The sequence below is a fragment of the Saccostrea echinata genome, unplaced genomic scaffold (assembly GCF_033153115.1).
Source record: "Saccostrea echinata isolate AGI-Se365-2 ecotype Australia unplaced genomic scaffold, CSIRO_AGI_Sech_v1 ptg000009l, whole genome shotgun sequence".
NCBI classification, from domain to species: Eukaryota; Metazoa; Mollusca; class Bivalvia; order Ostreida; family Ostreidae; genus Saccostrea; species Saccostrea echinata.
Window position 1 is genome coordinate 48,956,350 of NW_026889758.1, and position 13,921 is coordinate 48,970,270.

The window sequence follows — 13,921 nt, forward strand, 5'->3', positions numbered from 1 at the left end:
TTTTAGTTACAAATGACGGGACGTACAATTTTCGATCTCACAAATCATGAATTTATACATGTACACGTCTGAGATTTTTTAACAGGATTATCCTCAATACAATTCTATGCGGAAGTCTGGGAACACATTGGATTGTAATTCCAGTTCGAAGTTGATTTTTTTTAATCCACCCGCTAAGATATTCCAATACGATAGACCAAGACGTAATTTCAATTCCCGAATAGTTTGAAACTGTTTTGCAATCTGAGTCGTATCTTTGTAAAAAGTAATAAATATCTCACGGCATAATATAGAGTGTACAAAGATACTGAGAGTACATGGAATGAATTTGAACATTTATGATTATATCCACTACATGTATAATATGTGTACGAGAACATGCGTGGATCTACGATTTTTTCCCAAGGGGATGGGGTGTGTGCACACCCACTCAAAAAAGGTCCAACTCAGAATTTTGATAAACAAGATCACATTGGATTGTATTTTAAATCCACCTAAGATATTTTATTACGCACAATAAATCAAGATGTAATTTCAATTCCAGAATAGTTTGAAATTAATGTTCCGCAATCTGAGCTAGATCTTTGTAATGCTATGCAGTGTGTTCTTCCATCTTTTAGAGTAGAGTCTACTCTCTCTCTCTCTCTCTCTCTCTCTGAGTAACGCATCTAACACCCTATTAGTGCCCCATTTGTGACGTCATGTTCGCAAACGCAATGCATTGTGAATGAGTTTCCACATCGTCGAAAACCCACGGTCCCAACAAGGTTGAGTGAAAGGATTATACTGTTTTGCGTTCTACAGATTCAACTGCATTACTGATACATTTTATCCATGGATTTTATACATGTGCCATGATTGAGCACTTAAAGGATAGCATGGTGGAAGCATGTGATCATCTATGCAGCTGTAGCAAGTAGGAATTTTATGATTTGCTAATGAAATTCCAGTTAAAGGGTTTACTAGGATCAAGAAATCGCTTCATTATCTTTGGAACAAATCAGTCTGTTTTAAACACCAATATAGGCATTCATATCTAGTTAACGTAAGTTCAAACCTAGGTACATGTATAGGCTAATCTGAAATATGACGTCATCATGACGATAGGGCTAATGTAAACAAGCATACGAACATCTGATGTCTGTGGACTACAAGTATTTTAATTTAAATAACTAAAATGTTATATTTTCGAGTTAATTAGTGACTTCTTCACATGTTACATTCTATATTTGTTGATATACCTGTTGTGCCTGGCATTGATGACTCGAAGCCCCCAGCAATCCCACAGAAATTTGGCTTGTCCTTCATTAAATCAATTATCTTCTCCTCGGCGGCAGTAGGGGGTTTTGGTGGAGGTCCACCGCCTGTTTTCCTGGCATGTTTACGGGCCTCTGTAAATGTCTTCTTAGCCCCCTGTTGCAGATTCCCCCACTTAAACCTCACTTGTTCTACCGACCTGCGTTGTACCCCAACTGCATTGACCAAATCTGTCACTTCTGCCCATTTGCTGTTCTTTTTAGCGTTTGTTATCAAATTGCTCTGTTTGGCTTTAAGAACTTCTTCGTTCTTTTCGACGAAATCTGTTAAAACAGTTATTTCGGCCAAGGACCAGTTGGTACTTCTCTCTCGCTTTACACTTGCAGCCATTTTTACTTCGCCGTAATGGCCGTAGCCCGTAGGTACGGGGAACGCGCGCGTGTAGAACGATTTTAACTGAAAGTTAACTATAAGACATCAATTAAATGTGAGTTAGCTAATTTATTTTTAATAGGCTTTCGAACAACAAAATTTTAACTGACAGTTACGTAACTCGTCGTTAAAAATTTAACAGCTAGTTACGGCACTAACTGGGAGTTAATTTAACTAACGTTCGTGCAACCGAATCCAGATAATTTCAGTTCCATCCCCTTCCCCCGAAGAAAGAAAACCTTAACTATACGGACATGTTTATGGACGAGGTTAAATAAAATATCGCATGCATTTTCCACGATCCCTGTAAGAAAATGTCAGAAAAAAATATTCTTCTTTTTAGATATATTACACTGGAAGACAAAATCAATCTCACATACGCTTATCAAGTGACGATTAACTGATTAATTCCTATTGTCATATTGTAAATAAAAGTTTCATGGCATGTTCATGTAATATTTGAAACAAAGGACCATCCTTTTTTTTTTAATTTCAAAATGTAAATGGTCGGGGTTTTTTTTTTTTGTTTTTTGATTTTTTTTTTCAAAAGAAAAAAAAAAAGATTATACTTGTAGTGATGAATACATGTACTTTCGAATGGTCATAAGTCAGGCTTATTCTTATAAATAATATGAACGATCAAGGATTTTTGTGTGCGATGTATTGTGAGTATTATTAAGTAGATCATAATTAATTCTCAATAAAGAATTTTATAGATTTAAATAAGAACCAAATTAGAAAGACTGTTATCATCAGTGATTTAGAAATGGTGATTTATAAATTATTTCGAAAGCATAGAAATATTTGTACATGAATTAATATTTTCGTATAATTTACAAATAGACAATTTGTACAAATAAAAAAAAATTAAATCTACCGGAGAAAGAACAAAGAAGGGGTCGGGGAGGTTTAATATTTTATCCAGTCATATGTCCTTTTCTGATATACAAGAAAATTGTTATTTAGTATTTACCATGCCGCAAATAGCAAATAGACGAATTTAATTAATTGAATAAATTAATTCCTGTATGAATGAAGATATTATACATGTTTTGACGTATATTGTGCAACTAGAATATTTCTATTAATCTTTCTTTTTTTGTTTTTTTTATTTTCTTTCTTTTTTCTTGTAAGGTTTCCAGTGCATTGTTTCAATGCATGAACAATATCATAAGATTTTTTTACATGTGTGTAAGACCCCCCCCCCCCCCCCACCTTTCGTAAACATGGCATATCACAGGATGATCTAGTTTTGGAAGAAATTGACATGCTTTTCGTGCTTGCACGTTAATTTCAGGCTTCGGGGCCACCAACATATAAAAAACTCAGCTCAAATCTAAAAATGGGGGGGGGGGGGGGGGGGGCAACTGATTGATGGCTCCATTTAAAAAAAAATCACACTTACTATTTACATGTATATTGTTTATTGATGAACAAACAAAAGATTTTTTGCTCTAATATTTATCCAGAGATTTTCTTTCAAATATATTTATTTATTTTAAAAATGTAATTTTATATATATATATATATATATATATATATATATATATATATATATATATATATATATATATATATATATATATACACAAATATACATGCAGTTGATAATATCCATTGAAAGTTTACACAAAATTAAAGGTTTGGAGTTATCTGCCCTTTGCCATGAATATCATATAAAACCATTAATAATTCAATAAAAATTGTTTAAAATATGAAGTATCATAAATTTTATTTTCTAAATCACTTTATCAACTACATTAAAAAAAAAACATGTTCAGAAAATAAATTCTATAATTAATTATTTGCTTGTCTGCTAACATTTTACACAAAAATATTTTTGGCAAAATGTCAAATTTCAACGTCACAAATAACAAAAACGATAAAAATCCCCAATCTTCTTGTCATATTATTAAATTAAAGTTAATATGATGTGTTTAAAAAATTAGTTGCTTTATTTTTTCATTGCCTGCATTTCTTGAGAGACGTCTTCAAAAGTAGGGTAAAAATGGTCATATTCCAAATGCGACATTTTGGCCATCTTTGGGCCATCACTTCTGGAATTGCGGGCACTTTGAGAATTATTTCAAATATATGTCATATACAACTATAGTTGTTCTTTTCATATCATGTATGAATTATCTTTGAATATTAAAATTGAAGAAGGTAAGTGACATCAAGTGTATAGCGTTTTTGTGCTTGAAATGATAGTAGATGGGCCCTAAATGAATGATGCTCCGTTACCATGGCAACCAAGGTGGTAACCTTCATTTTGAAGTTTGATAATGTCACCATGTATGGACCTTAATCACCTGAGAAAGTTTCATGAAAATCTGGCTTGGTGCGTGCCACAACCCTATAGTAAAATTTTGGTCCTTACAGAGAGTTGATGTTAAAAATTATATCCAATATAAAAATGTCTTAACAGTTTAGATGTTTGAAGTTTCAGTCAAGTATGAGTACGTCTACAAGAGGCCCATAGGCAACAATGCTCACCTGAATCAATATGGCCCTGCTATTCATTAGATTTTTTTCATATCCGGTATATCTCTATGTCAAACTTTGATCCCCTATTGTAGTCCCACCTTACCCCCACGAGTGCAGATTTTTAAAGTCACTTTTTATATATTCCTCATTCTTAAAGATCACGTTATCTAAAGAATACCAATGAAATTTAAGAATTCATTTGAAAAGAATTTAATGTGTAATAACGCATTTTAGAATCCATTTAAATGAACTTAATTCAGTATGACAATTTTTTTAATTCGCTGTAGAAATTTTACAAATCTGTTGTGACAAATTTAATTTGTTATATTTACATTTCCAATGTCTTTGTCCGAGATAAAATTGCAAATTGTAAAAATACTTTATTTCTACATAAATCTACTGGTTCATCGATAGGCGCGGTTAAAAAAAAATCACGTGCGGGGCGGGACAAATAGAGACAGAAGCGGGGCTATTAGCACGGGAATTTGCAGAATCAGGAGCATGTAAATATAAGGAATAACTGTCAGATTTTTTGGATTCATGACGATGATCAATCGATTGGCTTGCGTGATAATTTTATGCATAAACGCCTTCGGCGTTTATGCAAATTATCACGCAAGCCACTCGATTGATCACATCATGAATCCAAAAAATAAGACAGTTATTCCTTAAATAAGTAATTCCAAAAATTGTTTTAACGAATAAAATTCGCTTTAAAAAATTTGACAATTCATTATATCGAATTCAAAAATACCTAAATGGTCTTCTGTATCAATGTAACGAAAATTAAAGCCATAAACAATAAATGTATTCCTTTTTCTTTATTTATTTCTGCAATACTGCTGGAAAGAATTGCTTCCCCTTTGGTAACTCTCCTTTGTTAGCTCTTCTTTAAAAAAAATGACAGATTCCTTTGTCTTTGTTGAGCATTTCTTGTGGAATAATATCATCACGGCCTTGAAAATGTATGATCATTCATTCGAAGTAACTCTTTATTCAAATTTTCACTGTTTAAAACTTGTTCAAGAATCTTGAACAACATGTTGGGAGCGTTGCGGAAGACAACTCTGGATAGAGAATGACAGGTTCATCGTACTTCCCTATATATCTAACTTCTTTCGTTGGTTTCCGACAGTCACGGAATTGACCGAGTTAAAAACGCATTGCGGGTAAATGCAATCTACATCAAAAATTTTGCATCTGCATCGGAACATCACAAACATGGAAACCAGGGCAAGTAAATTAAAACGTTTATTGATTGACTGGGTTCTTGGGCAGAATGCTGTTTGGTTAAATCAGGGCCGACAAAATGAAAGATGCCTTAGCTCAAACCCACTCAGAAAAAAAATATCCAAGAGTTTAACGATTGTTTGTTTTTACGAGATATATCTATAGTAGGCCTATATTCTAGTGCACAGGGTATCGAAACCTCCCAACATTTTGATGCGCTAAAAGAGGCTTATTATGTATGTCATCACAATGAATATTCGGCATTTAGTAAGGTTGGTTAAGATCAGAAGAGACGTTCCTCAATCATACACAACATGGGCGGATACAGGATTTGTGATTGGGGGGGGGGGGATAACTTCGTTCAAACAGGGGGTCTGGGGCCCCGGAATCTCCTGGGTTTTCGTGAATTTTAAGAGTAAAACCAGACACAAAAATAGTGGTATTGATTAGTTATGTACACTACGATATTTCACTTTTTTAACGTATTATTCGTTATGATATAAAACAAGCATTCTGAGAGTATTGCATTAGCAATACTAGTCCCCTACCGGCAAGTGTAATCTGGTTCCCGTTAAGAATTGAAAATGCCATAATTCCGTCAAAAATTAATGAAGCGGGACGAAATGCAAACTTGATCTATAACTAATCAAGTTAAAGCGACATACCAAAAAATCAGCTCAATATCTACAAGCGTTTAGAAGAAAATTGCGGAAATCCCGTAAAAATTGAAAAGGCCGTAATTCCGTCAAAAATCAATGAAGCGGAACGAAATGCAAACTTGATCTGTAACTCATCAAGATACACTGAAATACCAAAAATCAGCTCAATATCTGCAAGCGTTTAGGGAAAAAATGCGGAAAACCAAGTGGGACAGACTGACAGACAGACAGACAGACAGACGGACGGACAGACTCAGAGGAAACCTGTAGTCCCCTCCGGTTTCACCGGTAGGGGACTAATAAATGTGTTCGATTTACAAGATACGCGTGTTGGGTAACTTCGACCGCACACGGGGTATTTTCGATCGATGTGCATTGCGTCTTTTTCAGTTATCCGCTGACGCCGTATTCATGCATGGGTAACTTCGGCCGATTTCTGTTCAGCTGATTTGCATTTTATTTGTAAAAACTAAATACTATAAATTTAAAAAAGTATATTAAAAAGGTATGAATTTAAGTTGCAAAATTAAAATAGTTGATGAATTTCACGCCAGGAATATCCACTGTGTCTTTCTATATATACAAGATATTTTCAGAGGTGATAAACTGCCAATTCCCCGCAATGGTTTAAAAATACTCGTCCGTAATTTTTCGGGCGATAAAGTTTCTTCTTGGATGTAATTTTCCAGTGAAGAAATAAATTTCGCCTATTATTATCGACATTGATTTGTATATGAAAAATGCATTTTCTTTTTGCATAAAATACATGTAGATGTATGTACACTATAACGGGTTATAAACAAATTATTTTAAGGTATTTATGAACGGTCGAAATTAACCAGGTGGTCGAAGTTACACCATATCCTAACCTATATCCTGACGTTAAATTCCATTTATATGGAAAGATTATGAGATGTGTGTAATAAAAAAAGTCTTGTATCTATGTAAGTAAATTACTGCATAGTTACACCATTTGATAAATAAATACATCAATCAGTGGACGGGTTTGTACCGTAGACCGTCTGATTTTACCTTCGACCAGCCTTTAAAGACGTACAACACACTGGGGGAGATAACTCTTGGGATTTCAATAAAACGTTTAACATAACGTTAAATTTGACGTTAATTACGAAGCGTCAAAATGACGAGCGATACGATCCTGATGTAATTTTAATTGTAATAAAAACAAATATATTCCTTTAAATGTAAAAAAAAAAAAAAAAAAAAAATAGAACAGAGGTTTTTATTGCGGTTTCTTTAGGAATACCAAATCCTATATCCTTGTTCATTTGCGCAATTGCAATAAATCTTCCCCCTACATAAAAAAAGAAAAAAAGACAGGTTCCTTAAACTTCTTTAATTTAAATCTAGTTAATTAATATTGTATTTATGATATACACAAAGGCAATGTTTTAATCTAAAATGTTAATGGTACTCTACATTGCTTTTTCCCGTTACACATTGAGAATAAATATTACCGGCATGTCTAAATATTATCATATTACGAAAATAAACAATTTCTTGCTTTTCTTTTCTTTGAAAAAAAAAAATGAAAAAGAGTAACCGTTTTCAGAAGGTTACTGATCAAAGAGAAACAACTCTAAAAATGTAGAGGTGTATGTCTTTCCTCCCCTTAGCTGAGTTATTCCCCCTGTTTTCTGGATTTTTTCCCTCACATTACATTTACAGTGTGTTGCAAGGAACACAAGAACTGAAAGCCAAAGTTTATACAAATTGAGGTAAGTATCATCAGTGAAAAATTATTTATTGAAATTAATACAACGGTTGCATCTCATTTAGAAAATATTTTACTGTAGGCCTAAACAGTTTCAGTTCGCATTTCCTCGAATAAAAACAAAACGATTGATACCAAAGTAGATGATACCATTGTAGATGATTCAGGCACATGAATAATTTTGATAAATAATTTACAATTTGGTACAATTGAAGTTAATATGGACGAATGCATCATTTCCATTTATTGAAACAACAGAAGGATACAATATCCGGGGGGGGGGGGGACCACCCCTCTCCTTTGAAAACAAAAATAATTAAAAACCTATACGTACATATATTCCATTTTCATCACAAGACAGTTGTACATACACCACTGTTGGTTCACTTAAAAAATAATATTCAATGCAAGTAGAAGTCATATAAAGGTTTGAAATTGCACCTGTGTGCATGAACTCCAAACCGGACACGTGGTCAAAAAAGCCTTAGAAAATAGTTTTACTAAATAAATATATATATTAGGGATGGCAATTTGTAACCGGTTAACCGATTAATCGGTCGCAACGATGGTAATCGGTTAGGAAATCTGTAATCGGTTAGTCGGAAAAAATGAAAATATGTGTAAATATCCTTAAAATTCAATTTGCAAGTAAAAAAAAAATATGAATGTTGATAAGTTATAACGTTTTTCCATGCATGTATTTAGATATAATTTATTAGGATTCTTCGGACGGAGGTGTTGGGGTAAATGGTCAATTTGTGAAGTGTTAATTGCTGTTTAAACATCATGTCGTTACCCAGCTTGTCCTCTGTTTCTTTAATGATAATTATTAAATCACCGTTGAGTATTGTGAACTGATTACATTGTGTATCTTAATTTTGCAGTTATCCGCCAATTCATATTTTTATGCAAACATTGTAAATTAAATAATAGTTTAAAAAGGTTTGTTCTGAGCTTTTGAGCAGATTTTTGTCTTGACCTCTATTTAAAAAAAAAAAAAAAAATCGGCGTAATGTTTCAGTTCTTATAATAAATTTGAATTCTACAATGCAAAATAATCTATATTCAATTAAATCCCCACGATTTAACTGAGCTAAATATGTGTACATTCTAAAAATATACTTGATAAAAAAATTCTGAATACTTTTGATAGCAGGATCCAACCTCCTTAAACTTTGTTTCTGTTTATGGTGACAATGCAGAATGACGGTATGTAATGTTTGGGGTCGTCAGAAAGTTATCAATGTCCTTGATACAAGTATCTCTTGGATGTTTTATGGTTTCCCTTTCGGAATTGTATTAAAATACGTAAAATATACAGATCAAGCATAAACAGAATATTACTAATGCCTGTTTTCATTTCTTTTCTTTATTTATATATTAATTTATTGGGAGGGGGGTATGAATAGAATTAAATTTTTAAAAACGATGTCCGGAAAAGAGTATTTTGTTACGATTAACCGGTTAATCGGTCGGAACGCCTTACGGTTAACCGATTGGCAATTCTGCATTCGATTGCCATCCCTAATATATATATATATATATATATATATATATATATATATATATATATATATATATATATATATATATATATATATATATATATATATATATATATATATAAAATAATATTTAGAATAACAAAAAAATATTATTAGTCAATATTTAATCTGTATACAGGAATGAAGGACATTACTTTAGGAGTTCAACATATCAATTATTTATATTATGCAGACGTAACCGATGTCTTTTTTTCAAGCTCGAATGTCCTGCATTGCATAGAATAATGGAGGGGGGGGGGTCTTAAAATTTCAGAAATTGCTTATTCATCTTCATTTATATGCAGATGTAAAGTTTTATATTTGTGATAAATATAATGTACATTATATCTTTTAAGTAAAAGATATTTTCCAGCTAGGAATTTTTATGTGTATTTGTAGATTCATAGCATTGCTTTCGTCCCAAGTCTGAAAGACGCTGTGAGAAACGTTACTTACGGAGAGAGGGGGAGGAGAGATTTTCCGCTATAAATTCAAAACGCGTCATGTAGAAAATTTTTAAAAAATTATCAAGAACATTTTGATCATCATTTACAAGAAGTAATTATTTTTTTCAAAATTAACGACAGATTTTTTCATAAAAAAATATTTCATTTGAAAATCACGCATTTTTCAATGCAAAAATGAACCATAGTTTCTCAGTTTAAAATTCTTCAAAATCGTTATTAAAAAATACGGGATTTTATAGCTAGTTAGTTGAAATTTTTTTTGTACTCGTGATCAGCCAAAGGGGGGTAAATTTAGGAACTTCCTGTCCAGATTCGGCTCGAACGATTTTGACAAAAATGTACATACACATAGCAGATATTGTCAGGTATAAGATATAAAAGAAAATAGCGAAATTTTTTTGGGTAGGTGTGCTGTACATCCTTAAATATTGCAGTATTTTTCCTTGCATCATGATAGGAAAATGACAAGTGCAGTCTACCCTGCAAACGAAATCGGGAGACGTTTTCCGGTTTGAATAATTATGAGATAATATTCATAGCCTAGGGAATGCAAGGTTTTCAGACTTGATTTTTAAGAAAACCGATACTTGGTCATTAAGTAAAATTACCATTTTTTAATTGACCATTAATTATAAAACCAAAGTATGGCATTATTAATATTAGTCATGTCATACTTCGAAAATTTTAGGGGGGCGTTCGCCCCCCCCCCCCCACCCCCTTAAATCCGCCAGTGCACAAGTAAGATTGGTACAAAGCATCAAATCCAAATCAGCTACAAACGAAATTTAGCATTGTAAAAGAGTACTTTCACAAAGAAAACGTAAGCATTCAAGAAAAGCGCAAGATATTCAAAGCTGAAAGAGTGAATATGTTTATTTCAGACTGTCTTCTAACTAGTTTAAGCATAAAAAAAACCGTATTGACATCAAAATGACATTCGGCTCTCCAAGTACACCTGGGTCCTCGTCACGTGATGATGCCGATGAGCTGCACGGAGCGATGAAGGACAACACTACTGTTTGTGTTAGGGAGGGGGGGGGGTTATTTTTTCCAGTTCCTGAAATTTGCCTGTGTTTGACCTTACATCAACAAATAGTGGGGAAGGGGCAGGGTATACAGCATTAAAATGAAAATTTACATATCAAAACTACAGTAAAAGACTCTCCCCGGAAATCCCCCCCCCCCAATTCTTCGAGCCTTCTATATGACTGGAATTACAGTTATGAAAATATTTGATTTTATCTTTTAAGATAATTTAAAAACAGTTTAAAAATCAAGATATAATAATGATTATAGATATTTTTAGTATGTTAACAAAGAGATACAAAATCATATTCGAGACACGTACCTAAATTATTATTGTTAGTGAGTGTTTGAATGTTTTTGTTATGAATATTTTAAACAATAATTATTCAAAATACCATAATTTAAGATAAAGGTTTGATATTATTCAATGCATTAATGACTAATTATTTCAAATTATTCACCTTTTATCTTACAATGTCACTGAAAAGCTTTTGGACACACTTCCCGTATCGTGAACAGTATTCTTAGTCCTTTTCCAGAGAAGAAATATGGTTCTTTATGAGTATTTTAAGTATGAAATATATTGTAAAAAGAGGATAAGAATATTTTAAAAAGTTAAACGAACAATCATACTTAGAGCCAGTTCCATGGACACGTGAAAGTTGAAAAAATGCCGTCTTTGTGGAAATGATAAAGTGTAAAATAAGTTTAGTTAAAGTAAGCAGGGGCAAAGCATCGTTTCTCAATTGGAGGGGGTGGGGGGTTGAAAAGCAAATAAAAGGTATACTTGAAATAAATTTCACAAATTTATAAGTTTTATAGAACCAACATTACTTTTCAATGTTTATATCCATGTTAACAGGTTAAACTGTTAAATGAATGACCCAAAGACCATTCAAAATAAAAGTGGGGGTGCATCCCGTCAGAGACATAAATAACATTTTTTTAATGTCTCTGATCCCGCGTACTACAGCCCTAGCAATGATTAATTAAGTTTTGTCAATGTATCAAATGAACACATAACTGATAATCAAATAATTCTTGTAATTGTTATACTTGTAAGGTTGCATCATATCAGGGATTTCGTTTAAACAACTGAGTCAGCTAGAAAGGAAACATTTTCAGAATGAATCTGTGCCATCAATTCAGGTATCATTTATTATCACAAACAGTTTGCTTGTTTCGAAGTTTAAAACAAATTTGTTATTTTTCTGATAGAATTTAATGAATGTTAAACATTTAGCAAATTACAAATACCAGTAGTTTTTTTTTTTTTTTTGGCATGCTACCGGAAACACACATATTTTTTTATTTGCCCCCCCCCCCCCGAAAAAAAAATCAAAAACAAAAAAAGTTTTGATTACAATTTCTTTATTTGAAAAAATTCAATATACATTTGATATTTATCCTGGTCAGAGTTTATGTATTAATAAAGTCATTTGAACCCACTTCCGGTGTATACGAGCTCGTGCACACCGTGAGCAGTGTTCTCCATGTAATGGCGGGCAGTCCAATTTCAGATATTTCACTGATTCTGTAGATTAAAAGATACATATTAGTCAAAAAGTGGACGAATATTTGTTGTGAGTACATATATTATAAATCGTTGTTCGTATGAAATGTATACTCAGAGGAAACACTGGTTTGGGGTTTAGCGGTAAAGTTAAACGAACAATCATCCATTACCAAATAGTTTATAGCCATTTTTTTTGGTAAAAAGAACCCATTCCTATAAATATATTTTCTCTCTGACAATTTTAATACAGAATACCGCTGGATCTTTAACTGATGTCTCCAACACGTTTAGACCTCTCTGTGTCTCCTTTTATCCAAGGGCGAGGGGTGTTTGAATCACGAATTCAGATTCGTGATTGTTTTTTTTTTACAAGAAGGAAGTAAAAGAAACCCTTCATGTGTGTTTCTTTTCACAAATGACCCTAACTGATTGTTTTTTAGGGGGATGGGAAGGAATGGGGGGGGGTCACATATTAGTTACCTATTTTTATATATGTATTAACTGAAAATTCTTGGACTTTGAGGTTTAGTTTCAGACCTTATACATCCTTGCTAGGGCTACACTCAGATAAGATACCATGGATAATTGTACCATAAGTTAGTGTTTACATCAATGCACTTTTGCACTTAGTAAAGGTTTGAGTCATCAGATTTTACAATTTTATGTCTTCCAGTCTTCCATCCTTTCATCTGTCACACTATGGATTCTGCTCAGTTTCAAAAAATAAAAATATTTGCAATATTTTAACAGAAATTCATATAATGAATTAAATTGATGTAAGATATTTAACTGTGGCATCATTTTCTTATCTTGAGTTTTCCTGTGACTTTGACCTTACTATTTTTTTTTGTGTTTAGCTCAGTTTCAAAGTAACTATGCAATATTTTTGTTATCAAAACTCACACACTGATACATATTGCTGGGAACTTAATTTTCAACTGTGTCATTATATTCTAAACTGTTGTGTCATAATTTTCTGACTTTGACCTTCCCTATAAATTTGATCTCACTAATCACCATTTTGAAATTTAACTTATTTTTAAAGAAACAGTTTCATTAAAATTAAAAAAAGATGCATCTTTATAAGACCTATTCAATTATGTCAATATTTTCTGACCTTGACCTCACTATTAATTATTTAGCACAAATAAGATGAATCTGTTCATGATTTTTTTCTAAACACTATTACATAACAGTGAGAGCTTTTCAAGTGTGTCATAATTTTTTGACCTTTCCTTCCTTGTGACTTTAACTTCATTTTTATCTCACCTGAACTGAAGGGTCAAGTGAGCTTTTCTGATCAAAGAGTGTCTGGCATCCGTCTGCCTGTCTCTCTGTCACATACCTGTTGTCTGTAAACATTTCACATTTTTAAATTCTCCTCCAGAACCACTGGGCTAATTTCAATCAAACTTGCCATCAAGGGACCAGGCAATATTTATCACCTGGGGGTTGGGGTAGGGGGTTGATGCCCTCCCCCCCCCCCCCCCACAAAGAGAATAATTAATCAAAAAAAAGAAAGACTTGGACCCATACTTTAAAGAATAAAAAAAGTATATGTCCCATCC

General features: G+C 32.7%; 1 protein-coding gene across 1 annotated transcript; it reads right to left on the minus strand.

The window, feature by feature from the left end:
• Positions 1–1,209: 1,209 nt before the first annotated feature.
• On the minus strand, positions 1,210–1,647 carry LOC133184028 (uncharacterized). Its single transcript, XM_061318898.1, has one exon. It carries the CDS (start codon positions 1,645–1,647, stop codon positions 1,210–1,212), a length of 438 nt encoding a protein of 145 aa, XP_061174882.1.
• Between the last annotated feature and the right edge of the window lie 12,274 nt (positions 1,648–13,921).